Here is a 22,889-nt window from a genome sequence, read left to right as displayed (position 1 = left end):
TTCAACTTTCAAAACAGGGGTTGCAAGTGTAACTTCTCCAACCTCGTCTTATTTACACATATATTTCTTTATTGCTAACAATTGTTTTTAGCTGTTGGCTTTTTGACAATATCGAAGTTGGCATCACACATCAACTCGTGGAACTATTTCTTCGGCAGCGAACTGGGGCAATTTGTCGGGAAGGATAATCAGACTTTCCGACACGGGTCAAAGATCTACCTCGAACACTCGTCTCTAATTACAAGTATTCTCTTGCATTCTATCAATTCAAATTTTTTAAGAATTCTCAAGTTTCTATCATAATACCCAGTGTTATCATAATTCAACACTGGGACAATATTTTGCAAGCTTCGCGCCAATCGGGGTTCAAGTGTCGTAAGTATCCCAGAACTACACTCGACCTGATTCTCGTACAGCCCGAGATATGTAGGCAACTCAGAGGCCGGAGTTCGGTCATAATCCTCTCAAGTTTCTTTTAGCCGGGACAAAATAGGCTACTGAGTCAACGTCTTTGCCCGACAACTCTTTCATCATTACCGGGCAAAGAGGGACAAGTTGTTGACACCCAATTTTGTCCCGCCTCTCTTCCAAAATACCTATTTACGCCTCTAATATTTTTAGAAAAATTAAAATATATATATAGTCATTTTTTACTAAATTATCAACTTCTCATCAATACCGGCACTTTATTATTCTGTTGCAGTTACTCTTATTATTATTATTATTATTATTATTATTATTATTATTACAGTTCACAATTTTTATCATTTTCAGTACTTTACCAGCTTACGCACACGCATCACATTTATCTTTGCATAATTAAATAATAGTATTTATCTTACTGTGGATTTTTGAAATATTATTGCACGACTATTACGACGCCATTTTTATCTGAGCATTAATGTTTGCATATTTCATGTTGAGCAATATTTTAACACAAGTTATTTAAATAGGTCTCTTATTCAAATTTAGAAGCCAAACTATTTCTTGCACTCGGTCCGTATTTTGACTTACCGGACCCCAAATCAAAGTCCGATTAATTCCTAATGTTTTTTTTAGACTAAACCATATTTCTTATCTCAATTTTTGATCAATCCATGTTTAATTCACTAACCCATTCTTTTAATATCCGGTCTAAAAAATCAACCCAGTCCATTTATGGACTGGGTCCGACCCATTTTCAGACGAAATAAGGGAAACCCTAAAAGGGTTCCCCTTCATTTTTTTTCCTCCGCCGCTCCCTTCCTCTTTCTCTCTTCTCATTCATCATCTTCATCATCTTCATCATCTCCATCCCCCACCCCGCCGTTCCCTTTACCCCACCACCGCCGCTCCTTTTCATCACCTCGTCCCCACCTCGCCGACGACCCCCACACCGCTACCCCACCACGCTCCTCTTCCTTTTTCCCCCGCTCCTCTCCCCCTGTTTTTCTTCAACACAAAAGAACCCCCCAAATCCCCATAAATAGCAGGGTTAGAATCGCAGAAAGGAAAAAAGAAAAGACAGTTCTTGGACCCCAAAACCCCCCTATTTTGTAGTTTTTTTTGTTGTTGTTTGGAGCGGCAAAAATCCCCTAAAAGGGATCACAAGGTTTTGAAAACCCCAAAAATTCCTGGCAAAAATACAAGTTCTAGAGCTGCACAAAAATTCCCCTGGAAAAGAAGTCCTTTTAACCGCATAGAATCCCCTAAAATACAATTTCTGTTAGCAGTTGTAATGTTGTTCTAATATCGAGTCAAAAATTACCAAATCAATTCTTGTTTTCGTTTGTCTTGGTGTCTCTTGGAATCCGAGCATCGCAAGCTCGGATTTGGTATTCTTCGAGTTAGATTGGAAACCCCGCGCCTCACTTCGCTGCACCCGAAGAAGGTCGGTAAATCTTCCTTAGTTGTTTCTCCTCCTATTTTAGTCTTAATTGTTAATTTCTGTCATGCCTTAGTTGTTGTATGCTTGGTTGCTGTTTGATTTAATTTCCAGCTAATAATAGTTTAAGCATAATTAATGAGCATTAGTTGCTATTTCTAGTTATCTTCTGTTAGCAATGATTTAAGCACGATTAATAGACATTAGTTGTTGCTATTAACAGACTTATGAATGTTAGTAGCTCAGCATGAGTAGGTATTTTTAGCTATTGATTTTTAGGTCAGTTACTTGTTGATATTAACATCGTCCAGTTTAATGTGCTGTTCATATAATGCCTAGCTTATTCCCTGTAACAACCTGTTATATTAAGATTTGAATTGGTTGTTGGTCCAGCCTGTTAGATTAACTACCTTAAAATGTCATCTGGGTCAGTATCTATGATGAGTAAGCATTCTATGTTGATTACTTGGGCTGCCATGAAGTTTTGACCATTCTAAAATATAGTTTAAGTGTTTCTGTTGGTGGCCTGCCTTCTTTGCTTGAGAACTAGTTTGAAACATAAATCGGGATGTTTACTAGTCAAATGTTGTCTTAAAGGATTTAAAGGGTCCCTTCTTTGACCGAGTCCTGTTAAAGTGTGGCTAGAAGAAAATAGTAAAGAATCTCCATTTTCACTTCGCTATTAGTGTTTATAGAAGATGGCATCTGCCCTGAATTGTTTATGTGATCTGTCTGCTTAGTCGTGTTTTAGTCTGTCTGCAGTTTATCTAGTTGTATTAATCATGTCGTGTTTAATTTAGTTAGTCTATGTGTTTAAGCATGTTCCTATGTCAAGTTGAGTTTATTTGTTTAAATAAGCAGGTTTAGCAGTTTAATGCAGCGAAATATGCTTGTGTATTAGCCTTAGTTCAGTTTGATTTTAGTTAAATACGCCTAATAGGTTAGTAGCCTAGTAGATGGGTGTTCTTTCTTTACTAGTTTAAAGAATGCTTATGACTTGTGGGAATATGTTTCGGATGTAGCATGTTGTTTACATTTTTATAAGAAAACTGTTTCACCGGTAATGTGCAATATACGCTATTCTGCTGAATATGTCGGACTGCAACGAACAGAGGCCATGTCCTTTAGGATTCTCAAACGATGTGTTATTTGAATAAAATAAATTTTCCTCCTCCTCCCTTTATGTTCAGCCTTATCTGGGTGTAGTATTTTGCATTTCCTGTCTGTTTCCAGTTCTGTTGCTATCCTGACAGTTTCAATCAATTTTTAGTTTTGTTTGCTACCTGTTTAAAGTTCAGCATGTTTTGGTTGATTTGATAAGTATTACGCAGTTTTGGTATGCGAATCGAGAAGTGTGCATCATTTACGATACCATTCAGTTATAACTGTATGCTAAGCGATACCATTCAGTTATAAGACCTGTAACGGCTTCGACAATATAGGCTTATTAATATATGCAATTTGGGGAATTAGCTGATTTTAAGGTTCAAAAGTAATCTAGTAAGCCAAATGCTATAAGTGATCAGTCTCTTAGCCCCCCCCCCTCTAGATTGGTTTTGATCATCTAAGCCTATAAGGAGTATGGCTCGATTAGCGTTGCACTCTGATTCCTCAAACAAAAGCTTAGCATTTGATGAACTAAAGAAGATTGTTGTTTATATCTTTATATTAGGAGTTGGTTTAAACTTAATTTCTGCCTAAAAGAATTAGGTTCTTCCATGTTTGAGTCACTATCCCTTAGGTGGTTTGAAGGATTCATTTTTTTATTTTTGTGGAATTCATATTTGTGCTCTTTGTTTAGTATTTGGTCATGGGTAGCTTGTCAATTTTGATAAAGAACAAAGGATGCTCTCTCTGTTTAGTGGTCAACTACGAGTGACTTGTCAATTTGGAAAGGGTCAAGTAATGTTAATGCAAGATTGAAAGACCTCCCTTTTGCTAACTAACTATGTCATTTTGGTGTATTATTGATGTTTGATAGCTGCTAATTAAGGCACAATCTGTTTTGATTAATACTCCATTGTATTATCTCGAAATTTGAAGACTAAGCGTGTTTATTTTTAACCAGCAAGTGCACATTCTTTTTGTTGCGGAAAGCTTTTTTCCTTTAGGCATGCTATTGTGTTTCGAAGAGACCTGTTGTGTGCTGCTTGTTCAATCCTGTTTCACTAGTTACATGATTTTTTATACATATTGTTTGTTTCGGCCATTGCCTTCATTTTATTTGAAGTGTGGGTTTTGGTAAATCTTCATCTGTACTAATCCTTTTCTCTGTTTCTTTTTGTGCATGACCATTCGCATACGAGTCCGAGGGACTCGTCCTTCTTCCACATTTGATGTTGGGCTAAAAGCCCAACGAAATCTCCTTCATGTCCAGCCCATCCGCAGCAGTTTATAAAATCTGCTGGGCTGAGGCCCAACAGTAGCGAAACAGACCGAAGCAGCTTTAAATGGGGCTGAGCCCATTTATTTACATTTCCTGGGCTTCTATTTTTATTTTATTTTTGTATTTATTGCATTTAACTTGTGTTGTTTTGACTAACACTTTATTTTATTTGTCTCTTAGCTTAGATGAATTATAGGAGAATTTAGTGGGATTTAGTTTTTAGTAATGGGTAGTTAATTTAAGGAAAACTAACAATTAGCTCCATAAGTTTCATTTTCTCCTTTTTGTATTGAAGTATTTATAGTACCTATAATATTTACTTTTAGAATAATTAATTCTCAATAGCGTAAATTCTTATTTGAGTTAAAGGAATCATACTTTATTCTTATTACCTGGGGAATTTTGAAACGCCACTAACATGCAAAGAGGAACTAAAACATATTTTGTAGACATCTTTTAAGGTTTATCCAAGTTATGCATACTTTTTTAATAAAAACATAATCTTGTTTGTACTTCTAAAACGCAAAGTCAATTGATATATCATCGTTTAGTTTGTTTCAAATATTTAGCAAAGCACCGCACAAACCCGCATCTTCTTCTGCTTACATGCAAATTATTATATTTTGCAAGTCTTATTTTGAATAGCATTATTATACTTTCATTTGAAGCATTAGCAACACTTATAAGCTTTATTTTAAATAACATTTTAAAGCCTCCTTTTTACATAAGTAATCACAAGCCTTATTTTATATAGCACTGTCATATATTTTCATTTAAAGTCCTAACAACATTTATAAGTCTTATTTTAAATAGCATTTAAAGTCATCTTTTGTGCAAGTCATTATTTTCTGTAAATCTTATTTTTAAACAACATTATTACATTTTTTCTTTAAAATCTTAGCAATATTTCTTAGCCGTTTCTCTTAAAATCTAAACCCTACATTTGCATCTTTAGCCTTAATTAATTAACCTAAGTTTGGCCGGATAACCGTAGTTAACGGATTCTAAAGGATGCCTGACACCTTCCCTTTAGGATAATATAGAACTCTTACTTAGAATCACACTGGTTAAGCAGACTATTAATCGAGGTTTAGTTTTAACTTTGCCTTAGTTAATCTCTAGGTGTCCTAATTCACCGTTAAATTAATTAGGTGGCGACTCCTTAAAATCAAAATAAATAGGAATCACCAATACGTCATACTCCCTAAATCGATCCCGGTTAAAATGGGGTGTGACAATGATATGTTGAACTTTTAAACAGATGTTCATGTATCCACTTCATATATCAACCTTTTACTAACAGAGTGACTTGAATCTGGAACGTTGATTTTTTATCCAGGTAAATACAACGACTCCTAAAGCGAACATGGATGTTTCAATTTGTACTTTCTGTACTATGTATGTGTACAATGTATATGACAAAGGACTTGCTCTCTTTTCAACAATTCCATTCCAACCCTCCAACCATAAATAGCAAACACGTGTGATCTACGTGTCATGAGCAGATCTTATCGAACTCCACCAGATTTCTTCAATGGAAAATTGTTCATGCCATACGCTATATATGTAGTAGCATTTAGCAATGAAGTCATAAAGTTTCCACTCAAATAATCTGGTCCTGCATGCAGGGGCAGATCTACAGTGTTCGGTGGGGGTTTGGGAACCCCCACCTTTCACCTGGACGTTAAATTTATAATGTGAAATCCTTTAAAATATAAGTATATTTGAATTAGGAACCCACTACCAAAATCCACCGTTGGTTCCGCGATGATACAACACCGCTAAGTCTCAGCTGATTTGGGGCCAATGATCGATTCCCCTGGTCAAATTTTTAAACTTCGCCCCATTTTTGGTTTTAAACAAACAACCAGGCACGAAGGCCGATCTATTTCTTTTTCTTTTTTAAAAACCCCAAAAGTCAAACTAAAATGCCCATATCTCAATTGTCCAAATCAATTTTAAAACCAAAAATAAATAAAAAGTAAAAAATAGCTTAGGGTTTTACAGAATGTTTTCGGTTCTTTTACTTTGTAGTTACCGCTAGCCACTGCTAGATCTTTCCATTCTTCTTCCTCATTCTTTGTCTTGATTTCCTCATATATGGTATATAATTTTTTTTAACTTTTTTCAATCATTGTCATGACATATATATGTTGTGTTTCGGTGGTTTGTTACTTCTTAAATATATATTGAATATCAGTACTCATCCTTTATCGGTCATATTGTGTATTAATTTGAGATAGTTGGCAAATTTCGATTTAACCAATGAATTGAACTGTAAAATATGCTATTGGTTTGTCGCTATTGGATTATCAGTTAAACCGAATTGTTAGCCCCTAAAGACATTTTTGATTGGTTAAATCAACAAGCGAAATGTTAAGACCCGCTAACAGATTAACTGACTACCGATAAGGAATATCATAAACCGATAGCCGATAAATAAAAACGATGACATACAAAATCGAACCGAACCTACCGGTAAGCAACCCTAGCTGGGAATCCATAAACTTCAAATCCTGGATCCGCCTCTGCCTGCATGTGATGGGTTAATGAGAAGAAAAGGCTTAACTGAGAGCCAATGGCTGAACATCCTATCTAATTTCGTCTCAAGGTCACTAAAGAAACCTTATTATTTACATTTATCATTGACAGTAAATTTTATCCCATGATGTACAACGAAACTCAGTTTCAAGTACCAGGTCATTGAGGAAAAATATTACCTATCAATAGCAGTATTACAGAGAATATCTAACCAGTTCAAGAATCTAATATAATCTCCACAGAGAAGAACTAAGCTTAATGATGATATTAGTCATGATTTGAACAAATAACAAATTAATCTAACCTTGATTCATCCGTTGTAAACCATTTTCACTGTGTCTCCAGTCTTCACTACCAGTCATCGACATTGCTTTTGAAGAGATTGACATGCAAGTCCTTCCACTAACTCTGTCCAACCATGTTTCCTGTTAGTTCTCCCATGTAGTGAGAAGTACATATTTGTAAAATAAAGAATCACTCTTAATGGCGCGACAATTTGTAAGTCATAAGCATAAGAACACAATGAAACACAACTGCTCCAAGAAACTTCATATTCCTTGTAGGATTTGTTGTAATAAATTGAAGAAGAAGACACTCCAATTTGGGAAATTTTCTGTATATCTTTCATTAAATCCATGTACAGTTATATATACAATAGAGATGAAATAAGAAAGTAAGAGAAAAATGGAAAAACTGATTTACAACTGTCCTACTCTAATTTGTTCAATGTGTAACTAATTTTATTCCCTCACGTGCTGGTCATGTGGGTATATTTACAACTGTGCATTGCATGTGCTGGTCAGTTGGGTGTATTTATAGCTGTGTATTATTTATCCAAGGGTGGATATTTGATCCATCAAGTGTGTTATGTGTGGCTGAGATATCTCCACCTGTATAGGAACATTCTAGATCATCTTGAAGTATTGAACTGAGTTTGACTCATTTTGTGTTCATCTTCTTCGTCGTATCTTCTCTCTCTCTTCGTCATTTCTGCTCTTCTTTAGTTTCTTCGTCATTTCTCCTCTTCTTTTCTTTTTCATGGTTGACATGGGGTTTCTGTACTCTAACATCCCCCCTCAAGGTGGAGGGGAATGGTATGACCCCCAACTTGTTCAAAATGGATCTGTGAGAAACCCCAGAAAGTGGTTTGGTAAATAGATCTGCTAGCTGATATGGAGAAGGAACAAAAGAGAGTGTGATTAACCCAGCAAGAAACTGCTGACGGACAAAATGGCAGTCCAATTCGACGTGTTTGGTTCGTTCGTGGAAAACTGGGTTACGGGCTATGTGAATGGCGGCCTGGCTATCAGAGTGAAGGGGGATTGGGAGTGAAATGGGAGCGGAGAGGTCTTCAAGAAGACGGATTAGCCAAGTTAGCTCAGCAGTGACGCGTCTCATGGATCGGTATTCTGCCTCTGCAGAAGACAAGGAAATCGAAATTTGTTTCTTTGATTTCCACGAGATCGGAGCTCCTCCGAGGGTGATGAAGAACCCACTGACAGATCTACGAGAATCCTTGCAAGACGCCCAGTCCGCATCGCAAAAAGCAAGTAAAGAGAATGATGGATTTGAAGAAAGGAGAATCCCTTGACCCGGATCGGAACTTAGATACCGTAATACTCGTAAAGCAGCAGAGAAATGTGGAAGACAAGGTCGTTGCATATATTGACTGAGGGCAAGAACAGCAAAAGAGAGATCCGGTCGAGTATTGGTTAGGTAATTCAACTTGCCGACCAAATGTCGATAAAGAGTAGGGTTATCCATGCGAGGGCCATTGTCTGCTCGAAGCTTTGAAGAAGGGTCCAAGGGAGAAGTAGCCTTCGGTAAATGGGACACATCAAATTCTTGAAGTATGTCTAAGGTAAATTTCCTTTGATTCACAATAAAACCATGCTTTTCTCGTAAAATTTCCATTCCAAGGAAATAGTGAATGTCCCCCAAATTCTTGACTTTGAACTCTGTGTTGAGAAAGCATGTGATATCCTTAATTTCTTCCAAGTCATCCCCTGTTAGTAAAATATCGTCGACATATACTGCTAAAATGGAGATAAGAGTCCCTGTTTGTTTGAAGAATAAAGAATAGTCATTTAATGTTGAAGAATAACTCTTGTAGCTTAAAGCCCCTGCAAGTCGAGCATACCACTGCCGTGAAGCTTGTTTTAACCCATATAGGGACTTTTTCAAAAGACAAACGTGATTGGGACTGGGGGGAGTCAATCCTGCTGGAAATTTCATAAAAACCTCTTCTTGGAGGTCACCATGAAGGAATGCGTTATTGACGTCCAATTGTGAGACTGACCAATCCTTTTTAGCTGCAATTGTAAGCAAACAACGTATAGTTGTCATCTTCACGACTGGTGAAAAGGTCTCACCATAATCGATTCCCTCCCTTTGAATATCCCCCATTACCACCAGCCTGGCTTTTAACCGTTCAATGCTACCATCTGAAAGGTGTTTCACTTTGTAAACCCATTTGCAAGGTAAAGCCCTTTTTCCTTTAGGCAACTCAACCACCTCCCAGGTCTTATTATGTGCTAAAGCCTGGATTTCTGAGTCCATGGCTTCTCTCCATCCCGGATGTTGAGAAGCTTGATTGTAATAGCTAGGTTCACTGATGGTAGAAAGAGAATGAACAACTTGTTGATTATGAGGAGTCAAAGAAGAAAAAGCATAAGTAGTAGGTTTGTGTGGTTGAACAAAACATGCATTGTCTAAATCAGTGAAGACCACACTGTTGCAGATGTAGTCTTTTAAGTAAGCAGGCTGGTGGGATAGTCTACTGGATTGTCTAGTTGGGTTAGAAGGAATTGGTAGAGAAGGAAAAGTAGAGGTAGGTGTAGAAGATGCTGGGATATTGTTATGAGTAGAGTCTTGAAGTGGAGGATTAGAAATAGGCCCAGAACTGATTTGTGTTGGAGTGGATAGTGTGGGGGAAGAATCTGAGGGCATAGCATGATTTTCTGAGTCTGAAACAATGTGAGATGAGGGGACATAAGGAAGGTCTGAAAACAGAGGGGAATTTGGAAAGATTTGGTTGGCTGAAGTATCAGATGAACTGAAAGGGAAGTGTGATTCATGAAATTTTACATCCCTTGATACAAACACCTTCCTTGTATCTAGAGCCAACAGTTTATACCCTTTTTGTTGTAAGGGATAACCGAGCAAAACACAGGCAGTTGCTCTTTCATCAAATTTAGTTCTTCCCTGTGTCAAAGTTGAAGCATAGCATAGGCACCCAAAATTCCTTAAGTGACCATAGCTAGGCTGCTGCTGAAAAATAACCTCATAAGGGGTCTGTCCTTTAAGCACACTAGATGGCAACCTATTAATGATTGGGTAGCAGTTAAAATAGATTCTCCCCAATAAGATATGGGTAATTTGGATTGAAACATCAAACCCCTAACAATCTCCAAAAGATGTCTGTGTTTTCTCTCAACAATTCCATTTTGTTGAGGGGAACCTACACAAGACAATTGATGCATGATCCCTTGTGAAGCAAGAAAAGCTGCTTCATGTGTCCCTGTCCCCAATTCGAAAGCATTGTCAGACCTTATCACTTTAACTTTCACATTAAACTGCCTTTCAACCATGGACAGGAAACCTTTTAGCACAGGAAATGCATTACTTTTGGTACTCAGTAAAAATGTCCAGGTCCCCCTACTGTAGTCATCTACTATGGTAAGAAAGAATCTAAAACCATTGTAAGTAGTAGACTTGTAAGGACCCCAAGTGTCAATGTGAATAAGGTCAAAGATATGCTTAGATTTAATACTACTAACAAGGAAAGGGTGTTTAGTTTGTTTAGCCTTTGGACAAACATCACAAATAAAATCAGAATTGGAATTACAATGAAGGAAATTCAGATGTTTCATTGCTGAAAATGGTAGATGACCCAACCTTACATGCCAAAGCTTTACATTAGGAACAACATTAACATGCACTGGAATAGAAGTAGAAACAGACTCTGAAATGGAATTTCTTCCTTGTGGAATTGAAAATACATCATTTGAAAAAGTACTCCTAGATCTGGTACTATTAGGCTCTAATAAGTAAAGGCCCTCTCTAACTTCACCAAAAACTTGAGGACTCTTCATTGAAAGGCCCTGCAACAAACACCCAATAGAGGTAAATAGGATATCATATTTGAACTGAACACAAAATTTATGAACTGACAGCAGATTGTATTTGAAATCTGGTACATGAAGTACATCAGTTATGACATGACCTGGTAGGATGGAAATACTCCCTATATGAGTAACACTTACCTTGAAAGAATTAGGTAAACTAATGTTCAAAGGTTTAGGGAGTGGAATGAGAAACAAGAAAGAATTGGGGTCAAAACACATATGTTCTGATGCGCCTGAATCAATGATCCAAGTGTTTGACTTAATACTAGTGAATACTAATCCTGAGTACTTAAGAATGGTACCTGCAACTGCATTTGCATTAATTCCTGTTTTTCCTGTTTGTGTCATTTTACTGTGCTTATACATCTGCATCATCTCTGCGATTTGCTCTTTGCTAAATTGGTCTCCAAAATTGTTATCACTCACTTCAAAATTATGTCCACCAATGGTTTCACCTTCCTCATGTGTTAACCCTGCATTTGCTTTGATTGAAGTTTGATAGTTTTTGGAATTAGTAAACTCAAAATCTTCAAGAAACCCATGTAACCTGTAGCAATCATCATGTGTGTGTCCTGTTTTCCCACAATAGGTGCAAGATACATTGGGATTGTACTTTTTCTTGTTTCTGAACCTCTGTTGTGGTTTAACAAACCTTTGACTGGTACTGTTGAATTTCTGAGATGTGTTTGTCCCTTTCACTGGTTGGTTTTTGAATTTTTGTGTATTTCTTGCCTGTCCATTAGCCGTGAATGCTGCAAACTCAGCAAAAAGTTGGTTGTTGGGCTGTTTAGCTTGTCCAGCCACCATGAAAGATGCAGAATCTGAGGTGAAATGTGCATTTGCATACACTTCCCTTTGATTCTCATCTTGCAAAAGTAAAGAATACGCAATATCTATTCCAGGCAAGGGATTCATCATGAGTATGTTTCCCCTTGCCTGAGCATACACGTCATTTAAACCCATTAGAAACTGGATCAACCTCTGATCCTCTAGTGATTTAGTTAACTTCTCATTTCCATCACAAACACACTCACATGTGCAACAAACAATAACATTCAAACCATCCAGTTCATCCCATAGTCTTTTAAGTTTAGTAAAATATCCGGCAATGTCACTGTTACCTTGCACTATACCTGATAGTTCCTTTTGCAAGTGATAGAGTTTGGCACCATTTGATTTACCAAATCTCTTTTCTAGGCTGTCCCAAAGCTTTTTTGCAGTTTTAGAGCTCATCACACTGTCAGCAATGTCTTTTGACAATGCATTTGATATCCAACATATGATCATGTCATTAACACAATTCCATTGTTCATACTCTACAGATTTCAGATCTGGAGCTTTACATGCTCCATTGATAAAACCAAGTTTCCTCTTGGCTGATAAGGCTAGAAGGATGGATCTCCTCCAACCTAGGTATCCTCTTCCATCAAAAATTGTGTTGACTAGAGTCATACCAGGTGAATCTGAATTGTTTAAATGATAAGGATGATTATTATCATATGTGATGGCCTTTACAGCACTGTTTAACCCTTCAGTTGGTTCTGTTTCAGGCATTTCAACTTTCTAAGGATTTGAAGGTGAATTTGATATTTGATACAGATCTGGAATCGAGCTTACACCTGCTCTGATACCATGTAATAAATTGAAGAAGAAGACACTCCAATTTGGGAAATTTTCTGTATATCTTTCATTAAATCCATGTACAGTTATATATACAATAGAGATGAAATAAGAAAGTAAGAGAAAAATGGAAAAACTGATTTACAGTTGTCCTACTCTAATTTGTTCAATGTGTAACTAATTTTATTCCGTCACGTGCTGGTCATGTGGGTATATTTACAACTGTGCATTGCATGTGCTGGTCAGTTAGGTGTATTTACAGCTGTGTATTATTTATCCAAGGGTGGATATTTGATCCATCAAGTGTGTTATGTGTGGCTGAGATATCTCCACGTGCATAGGAACATTCTAGATCATCTTGAAGTATTGAACTGAGTTTGACTCATTTTGTGTTCATCTTCTTCATCGTATCTTCTCTCTCTCTTCGTCATTTCTGCTCTTCTTTAGTTTCTTCGTCATTTCTCCTCTTCTTTTCTTTTTCATGGTTGACATGGGGTTTCTGTACTCTAACATTTGTATTAGTAGTTGAGCTAAATTTGTTGTTACATCTCGTATTTTCATACGTTGGGATGTGTCATAGTAAATTTATATGAGCTAGAAGCGATTAAGGTAAGTCACGAGGTTAAAGAGGGTTTATGACAGTGTTATTGTAAGACCCCGTAAGCTTGACAATCTTGACACCATTAGATATTAATTTGTTATGGCATATATACTTTCTTTTAAGTAAAGATTTCGGGTAATTACTGTTATTACTACTTTCGGATGTGTTTTAAATTATAGCCATGACATGAGGAAGTTTATAAATACGTTTTTATCTATTACAAGAGTAGAAATTATTTTCTCATAAGATAAGAAAGTTATCTTTTTCCGTTTTGAGAATTAATAGTACAAAAATTTGTACTCTTGATATTACATGTGAAAAACTAGATTTTGAGGAAATTTAGTATCTAAACGCCTCAATGTTATTTTTATGTTTGTATAATTTTATGAAATATATTTTATGATTTGATAGTGCATTAATTAGTTAATGCCTAAGTTTGGCCATGTTAGATGGGCCAACTTAGTACTCCCATTTATGTTTAGATATATAAATGTTTGGAGGATAAAGATGCCAACACTTTAATAGTGAGTCACTAAACTTGGATGAGTCATGGAAATGGGAGCTTTGCACGTGGAATTTAAATCATTAAAGTTCTTATAAAGGGGATGATTAATGAAGAGGCATCTATTTGTTTTTAATCCTTTAATTGGGTATACTTCCCAAGTCTAGGAAGATATATATAGCATCATAGAATCGCCTATTTAAAGGGTAAAAAAATAAGATTTATGTTGAATTAGTGAGCTGCTACAAGCTCAACGCACACCTTTAAGTGTCATACAGGGACGTTCTTGTTTGGTGAAGGCAAACCAGCATCGTGACCTTCACGGTAGGCAACAACGTTAGTTCCATTTAGGAGAACAAAGTATATTTCTTCGTGAAAGCAACATATGAGTTTTGCTCACTATTTTCATCTCACTATTCTGTTTTTCATTGTGGGCTTGGCGCACGCTGTACTATCGGTTACTCGGAAATAATTTGAGGTATGTAAAGCTTTTCCCTATCATTCTCTACAATACCTATACCTATGAGTATTCTACATATATTTTATGGATGGAACTCACGGGACAGTGATCGGAAGCCGTGAGTTCAAGTTGTAATAGTTATACGAGTCAAGTGAGGGTTGTTCTCTTTTGGTATAGAGGTTGGGTGTGGAGTACACCATTGTATATATCTTCGGGAGCTCGTCGCTCCTTGATTGTTTGAGAATAGTTTTGGTATAGTTGTGACATACGTTGGACTATTGTTGTGTTAATATCAGCCGTTTTAAATAGGTTGCGTGTGTATTTGAAAGATTGACTAGTTGTTGTCATTCGAGATCGAATCGAGGTATATAATGACTATCCTTTCTTTTCCTGGCATGATCGGTTGACAGTAAGCGTTTATCGAATCTTAACGAAAGAGAACTATTATTTAGAGCGGTCATAGAGATGTAACATTTCTAGACGTGGTATTGCATCTTCCGAGAGATTTCTATCTGATCCTTAGTTCATTGCTAGTAGAAGAGTTAGAGAGAAACATGTTGACGTCTTCATATATTTTAGCTTACACTTGATATACAACATGATATACATATATTTTCTTTATCCTGGCCACTTGGTCAGAGAGACAGAAATGCCTGGCCTACGGGTCAGTGAGATAGATTTGTCTTGCCTTAGGGTCAGCGAGATTTTATAAAAGTAAGGGCTTAACAAACTTCTTAAAGTGAGATTATCGACTAGAGCTTGTCTTAGAGGCATATAGCCTCCCTAGTGTTGTTGTATTTTCGAGAGACTCTTATCAGCTTCTTGTGTTCATGATCCTAGAGAACGGTATAAAGAGACATGTTGTCGTCTTCACATATCTCAGTTCATAATTGACATTTTTTGAATCAGAAAGGACTAGCAAAAGAACTTGTTTTCCAAAAGAATTCCACTTCCATTTCTTTAGAATTATATTCCTATTATCTGATTTGTCCCTTGTCGAGAGTACTTTTAGTGTTAGATCTCGTGGCTGTGTAATAAAATTATGATAGTTTGGTGTAGATGTTGTTGATAGCCTGTTATGTTGTTATAAGAGAATGGCACCGAGCCTCTACGGCCAGGTAGACAGAGCACCGAGGCTTCAACGGTCGGGTAGAGATTGTACCGAGCCATCTATGGCCGGGTAGAGATGCATCGAACCACGCATGGCCGGGTAGTTAGCACTCAGCCTCAGATATGGGCAAGTAGACTCGATAGTACAGTTTGCTTGTGAGTTGAATAGAGGCAGATAGATGTACTTCTCAGGTTTCTCTAATCCTTGTTTATTTTAGTAGCTTTATGTATTTCAGATTTAGTTGTATTTCAGTTTCAGTTATCTATTGACTTACATACTCAGTACATTGTTTCGTACTGACGTCCCTTTTGCCGGAGGCGCTGCATTCATGCCTTCTGGTACAGATACACAGACTGACAAACCTCCTCAGTAGACAAGACCCAATTTCAGCTGTTTGGTGAGCTCCTTTTGTTTGGAGTTGCCAGGTCTTTTGGAGTCTGTCTTTTGAGCTTACAGACTTGATGGGTAGGCCGGGGCACTGTCCCGTCCATGATACATTTATCCTTTCTCTAGAGGCTTGTAGATGAGTCCTGTACATGGTGTGCCAGTGTGATAGACTTGTCGGTTTGTATATACCTACTTTGGTACTGTTGGTTTTGTACGATCATAGCAGCCTCGTCGGCTTGCTCAGTTATGTATATATGTTTGGGTGTGTGTGCCCAGTTCAGATGAGATAGTTAGTAGCCCAGTTCAGATGAGATAGTTTGTACATGTTTATCCAGATTATGGCCTTGCCGGCTTGTTGGTATTTCCTGTATGCAGGTAGGTCCTATCAACCTAAGTTGAGGGTTATCCCTCCAGAGTTATAGATTCAGAGTGGTTCGCTCGGGCCGAGTGTGGTACCAGATGTCGGCCACGCCTCTCCAGATTTGGGGCGTGACATTTATCTTACACACCATAGCTTTAAGTTTATCAAAAAATTTCTCACGAGAGATCGGAGAACCCATTGGTTGTAATTAATGTTGAATATATCTGAATGTAGTTAGTCTTTAGCAAGTGGATGCCAAATGCATTGCTCTTCCAGTTTCGAATAGTTTCCCCAGATATAGTGCAATTGTCAATAAGTCATCATCAAACGTCAGAGTGAAGTTTCAAAGCTGAGTTCATTTTCATTCCCTATTTAATTACTTTGTGAAAAAATAATTCCATAACAGTAATTAATGGTATTGTACACAGGGAAGCAGCTAAGTCATCCTTATACTCGTGAAGACTGATCTACTCCAATCGTGCTGAATTTCCGTTGTAGTAATGAAATAAACTGGAAAGCAACTCAATCGAAAGAAGAAAAAAGAAAGAGTAGGCTCCCTAGAATCTGCCAGAGTCATTATCAATAAATTCCCGAGCAATTCTAAATCAACATATGCTAGTCATTCCTCTAAAAATTATAACACACAAGAATACTCCTTATTTTGGGAACTCCGGCGAGCGCCGGTGAAGAACAAACCATATCTACACAATGGAGTAAAATATCTAGTATGTTATGTGTATATCTTTGTAAAGAATAAGAGTACTAAGTATTTCTAACTCGCTTTTCGATGTTGAAGTACCTGATCGTGCTGGCAAAATGAATTTGAAATTTGATCTTTTTCCATATCAGAAAAAGTGGTTGATCTTGCTTCGCTGTTTCATGATATTTTGATACCTGCACATAACCGTTAAGTAATGCATATCAATATCTCTCTTAGTAATTTAATCGAACACATTGTGCCAAAACTAAATCCCCCATTTCGAATAGATATTAATAAGCAAAGAAACTCATAAATGCAAATCAGGATATACCACACCCTTAAGCATCACCATGTAGACCGTTACCTCCTATTTGATCCCCTTTTCTTGTCCGTAATTAAAAAAATATGGCTGCTACCCTAATCAATTAATCTTTTCTTGGCATCATATTTCAACTCTTTACTCAAGCTGGTAGACATATAAGAATTAAGAAACTAATAACAACTAAGTAAACATACATATAATGCGCACGGAATATAAAGAAAGATTTATCTTAAAAATATAAGAGCAGTTATTTATATATCCCGAAAAGACACAAAATTTTCACTACTTCTCACCAGGGCCGTCTCAACAACGTTAGGGGCCTAAAGTCAAACTTTAGAGAGAGACCCTAATTTTTTTTTAAAAGGAAAGATCGTCATATATATTTTCATTTAAAGTCCACTTTTCTAGCTTTTTAACATGGGAAGTCATTAATTGTTATCCTATAATCAATTTGTTCTAACCATTCCTTTTCAATTGATAATATAGCTAATCCATTCAATCTTTGTTAAGACATTGTTGATGTTAGATAAGATCTTATCAATTTTAATTTTATATTTATAAAATACATTTTTAAGAAAAAAATGAGGCCCCCAAAAAATTGAAGCCACAATTAATTATTTTATTGGCCTTATAGTCGAGCCACCCCTGCTTCTCACAAGCTTGTGACTGAGTACTTGTTGCAAAACATGTATGAGTAAGTCAAAAAAATTATTGTCATGCATGTAGAAATTTCAACAAAGAACAACCCAAAAGAGCAGAAAAAGTAACAGATATCGAATTTGATTCAAATGTAAAATTATTCCCGAAGTTTGAGCTAACCATCTCGGGAAAGAAACATGTGACATCCATAATCTCCCTATCATTAAATTCCTCCAAAGTTCATTAATCATACTGTTATGCACTCTATAAGCACGGACCAGAACTGGAGAGAGCAGGGCATGAAATTGAGGAGCAGGATATGGAACAAACAACGTGAGAGAGAATTAGGTCGAAGTCATTCTATAGCAGGCAATACACGTGTGAAGAAACAGACAGTACACGTTACTAGTTAGGTCTTCTATGTGCACTAATGAGGACCAAGTTATTGTTTTACCCCTATCTGAATTCACAATTGTAGGAACCTTTCTATAGTAAAATCAATACTACTTTTAGGACAACTTGGTACACTGCTTGTTGGCTTCTAAAATATAGAAAGAAAGTGAAAAAAATAAGATGAGGACATATAATCGGTTACCACACTGCCCCCAACACCTTTATGTGAAAGTTAGTAGGCAATTGCTCCTGAAAAGAAAAACTAAACACCAAAAAATTACAGTACAATTTTTTTGATGAAAGGAGCACACGTAGTATAGTACTATAGTAAGGACGGTAGTGGGAAGGAAATGTTTAACCAGCGCAGTCTTTGCCTTCCGTCCTCCAACACGTTGACAGGTCAATTCCATGCCGTCCCAAAATTTGGCAAAAAAATGTGTCAACACTTTGGGTCTATTTTATCTATGTTACAAAAAGGTTTTACTGTAGTATTATCCTTGATTTGACCCGTAACCAAAATTTAATATGAGGATTATATTAAATTAAAGTCAAAAAGTAGTGAGTCAAGTTTGAACTTTTTTTTTTTTTGTTTCAAAAAACGTTAGAGTTCATCCATTTCATATTGAAGAGTGTGACTTTGACTCGGGGAAATAAAAAATAATCTAAGTTAATGGCACTTATTAGTTGGTAATTAATCCAAAACATTTGAACTAAGACTATTTGTTGCTTATTTAATTTAATTTTCTTAATGTTTATGCAAGAATGATTGTCGCTAGCCTCCAATTAGGTAACTACGTTTCTCGGATCAATGTAACTATAGCAAAGTTACTAGCAAACTGAATATGAAAATAAATGAAAAGAGGGCAAAATATTCTTCAAATCAGTAAAGGTCTTTTTCTTTCGTTGAATAAAGATATGACTATTATAAAAGAACAATGTCATCAATTGGTCTAAGTTTTGAAAACCTAAAATAATATGTTCTTCCAAAGACTATTCCCTTGACCATAATCCTTGTGTTTAACGAGAACTGTTTCAGTTGGAAGTACACTCCCTGTTTAATTTTAGTCTATCAAGATATATAAAATTAATTACACCTAATGGCCCAAAAGCTAAAACAAGTACGGATTGATTTGAAAAAAGAAATGGTATGTAACTCCAATTAGACTACAATGAACTTTTTCCCCTAACAATGTTGGTCCTTGCTAAACGAACTTCTTCTCAACAACGAAGTTATTTATTTAGAAAATAGACCCAACGAGGAAGGGTTGGGATTTCTATGAATTGATATCTCACATGGATACTTGACTAGAAACTAGCAAAATTGCTCCAAATACAAATGCAAAGATAGACAAAACTCACGTGTCAAAGTGGACGGAAAATGAAAACAAGCCAACCATCACAAATGCAAGCAGCAGACTATTAGTAATTTACTGCTAGCGAGGAAACAGGAAGAATCTAAGACGGTAGTGTGAAAAAAAAAAATATATAGTAGTGCTACTTAGATCCCCCAAAAAAACTGAATCAAACACTAGCAAAAATAAAAGCAAACAGAGAAACCAATGGGAAAGTGCGGTTTTTTTAATTCAGTAGTACTCCAAATAAGTTCACAAAAATTGTGGCACGCCTTTGCTATGCGTATTATATTGTGTGCCTTCAAGCCCACCCCACAGCCATAATATATTATTACTTACTATCACATGATTGTGACCTCAAAAGCCATCTCCATTTATTTATAGGGAAGAATACCCACAGAGATTTCTCATTCTCCTAATCTCCTTCTCTTGTTCAAAATTCCTCAGACATATTTGTTGAAGAAGAATAGTCAAAATTCAATTCTTGATTTCTAGCAGAAGTGATTAGTAATGGCATCAACTTCTTTTGCTCTTCCTTCTCTAAAACTACAATTCCCCTCACATAAACCATCATCTTCTTATACGAGCTCATCGTCTCATCGGGTCATTGTTCGATCCATTAAAGATTCAGTGTCTGAGAGGCCACCTTTCATTTCATCGCCACCCGCTAAACCAACAAAACTCCCGACCAGAAAACTCCCTGGAGATTATGGACTACCATTGGTTGGTCCATGGAAAGACAGACTTGATTACTTTTACAATCAGGGCAAAAATGAGTTTTTCAAATCTCGAATTCAGAAACATCAATCTACTGTTTTTCGAACAAACATGCCACCTGGTCCTTTCATTTCCTTCAACCCAAACGTTGTTGTTTTGCTCGATGGTAAAAGTTTTCCCACCCTTTTTGATGTCTCTAAGGTTGAGAAAAAAGATCTCTTCACCGGTACTTTCATGCCTTCCACTGAGCTCACAGGCGGTTACCGTGTTCTCTCCTATCTCGATCCTTCCGAACCAAATCACGCTAAATTGAAGAAACTCATGTTTTACCTCCTTTCATCACGACGTAACGAAGTCATCCCCGAGTTCCACAATAGCTATTCCGAGCTATTTGAAACACTAGAGAATGAACTCGCCACGAAAGGGAAGGCAGAGCTTAATGCAGCAAATGACCAAGCTGCATTTAACTTCCTGGCTCGATCTTTATACGGAGTTAATCCCCTAGACACCAAACTCGGATCTGATGGACCCAAGTTGATTGGCAAATGGGTGTTGTTTCAGCTTCATCCTTTGCTAATTCTTGGCCTACCAAAGGTTCTTGAAGACCTTGTCATGCATACTTTTAGGCTGCCCCCTGCTTTAGTGAAAAAAGACTACCAGAGATTGTACAACTTCTTCTATGATAACTCAACTTCCGTTCTTGATGAAGCAGAAAAATTCGGTATTTCACGTGAGGAGGCTTGTCATAATTTGCTATTCGCGACATGTTTTAATTCATTCGGAGGAATTAAAATCTTTTTCCCTAATATGTTGAAATGGATAGGCAGAGCTGGGGCCAAACTGCACAGCGAACTAGCTCAGGAGATACGCGAAGTCATTAAATCAAACAATGGAAAAGTCACAATGGCTGCCATGGAAAAAATGCCACTAATGAAATCAGTAGTCTATGAGTCCTTACGTATTGAACCACCAGTAGCATCACAATACGGCAGAGCAAAACGTGACATGATAATAGAGTCCCACGATGCATCATTTGCGATTAAAGAAGGTGAGCTACTTTATGGGTTTCAACCATTTGCAACTAAAGATCCGAAAATATTTGAACGATCGGAAGAGTTTGTTGCTGATAGGTTTATCGGTGAGGAAGGGGAGAAGCTATTGAAACATGTGTTATGGTCAAATGGATCTGAAACAGAGAACCCATCAGTTAATAACAAGCAGTGTGCAGGAAAAGATTTCGTGGTGTTGGTTTCAAGATTGTTGTTGGTCGAATTGTTCCTTCGATATGATTCGTTTGAGATTGAAGTTGGTGCATCTCCTTTAGGTGCTGCAATTACCTTAACATCTTTGAAAAGAGCCAGCTTTTGATCACCTAATTAGCAGTACTCCTAGTAAACTTGTCTAGTGTATTATATTTACTGAGTGTATATGGGAAACATGCTTAATATTATAACTATATATAAGAGGGAATCAATGAGTTTTGTAGTCCTCACATTCACCTTTCATCCTAAGAAGCTTCTACATGTGGCTTTGGTTATTTTTCCTGTTCTCATTTTTGCCCTAAGTTATTTTGTAAGACAATCCACTAGGCCCTTTATAATTGGTGTTGCTATTGCTTTTCCACATATTCTCATTTTTACTATCATTTTTCTCTAATGATACCCCACTTGGGCCTTTGTAATTGGTCAATATTATAGTGACTTTTTGTGAAATTTTTTTGCGCCTTATTAAATTATTTTTTACTCCTTTATCTCAAAATATTTGTTACATTTCGCTTTTCAGGGGTCAAATTACATAAACTTTAACAAATATTTTAAGACTCTTTTCATTCTATTGATAGGAGAATTGCAATTTATAGTATTTTCCGTATATTTTTCGAATATCTAAGTTTTAATTTTAAAATATTTTATTAATCTAACTCAATTTAGCTTTGAAATTAGTCAAATTGCCTTCATATTTTGGGACGGAGAGAATATATTATCTGTCCTTATACGTTGTGGTAAAATTAGGACAAATTTGGAGCCAAATTTTATTTTACAACTGAGGTGTTTATTAAGTATTACAATATCTTTTATCCTTAAAACGTCCAATATTTTGCTTCTTTAGTGAGCTCCCTTATTATCCTAATATTATTTTCAATGCGGTTTTAAAATATTTTACTTTATAATGTACTTTAATTATTATTTACTAATAGTCTTGTAGGATCACTAGGTTAATTTGTGTAAAGATTCTAAATTAAGGCTATATTATTGCATTATAGATTTGAAGTTATTGGGTTTTTTTTATTGTGTTAGATGATTTTAGAAGAAGAAAACACGAGTTTTAATTTGTTAATAGATGTGAAAATAAAATATATTATTAATTTCTTAAATGAGTTTAAGATTAGCGCACAATGAGTTAGAAGCAGGGCGGAGCTAGAGTGTCGATGACAGTTTCAATTGAATCCGGTAATTTAGGTTTACAAACTTTATATTTGTCTATAGGTTACTAATTTAATATCGAATAATCTAAAAAGTTAGAATTCAGAACTCATAAATTACAAATCTCGGCTCTGCATCTGAATTGAAATAATTTTATTAACAATGAAAGTTAAAATATTAAGAGTAAAGCCCGGACCTCACGAAACTAGTATATACATAGGGAGAGAGAGAAATGGGAGAAAATTTGGAGATTAAATAACAGGCAGATTGCAGGTTCAACTATGTTCTCTTTTTCTTTTAAAAAATTTCAAGTGTTAATGTAAAAACCCACCCCGCATGTTTATTCTAATGACAGATGGCCTCATGCAGTTTGCAATATTACGGAC

General features: G+C 36.4%; 1 protein-coding gene and 1 long non-coding RNA gene across 2 annotated transcripts; one reads left to right on the top strand and one right to left on the bottom strand.

The window, feature by feature from the left end:
• Positions 1-7,094: 7,094 nt before the first annotated feature.
• On the bottom strand, positions 7,095-17,937 carry LOC132623535 (uncharacterized). The gene is made up of 3 exons (XR_009576287.1): positions 17,802-17,937; positions 16,760-16,854; positions 7,095-7,199 (listed from the first exon to the last, which is right to left on the bottom strand). It is a non-coding gene; the product is annotated as an uncharacterized LOC132623535 (long non-coding RNA).
• Positions 17,938-19,761: 1,824 nt separating this feature from the next.
• On the top strand, positions 19,762-21,575 carry LOC132627942 (allene oxide synthase 1, chloroplastic). Its single transcript, XM_060343570.1, has one exon. It carries the CDS (start codon positions 19,877-19,879, stop codon positions 21,449-21,451), a length of 1,575 nt encoding a protein of 524 aa, XP_060199553.1. The 5' UTR covers positions 19,762-19,876; the 3' UTR covers positions 21,452-21,575.
• Positions 21,576-22,889: the final 1,314 nt, after the last annotated feature.

The sequence above is a fragment of the Lycium barbarum genome, chromosome 2 (genome assembly GCF_019175385.1).
Source record: "Lycium barbarum isolate Lr01 chromosome 2, ASM1917538v2, whole genome shotgun sequence".
NCBI classification, from domain to species: Eukaryota; Viridiplantae; Streptophyta; class Magnoliopsida; order Solanales; family Solanaceae; genus Lycium; species Lycium barbarum.
The sequence above is the reverse complement of the archived record's forward strand: the minus strand, read 5'-3'. Positions and strand labels throughout refer to the sequence as shown.

Bases quoted from the DNA above. Each gene is read 5' to 3' on its own strand.
- LOC132627942 (XM_060343570.1), top strand. From the start codon at position 19,877: ATGGCATCAACTTCTTTTGCTCTTCCTTCTCTAAAACTACAATTCCCC.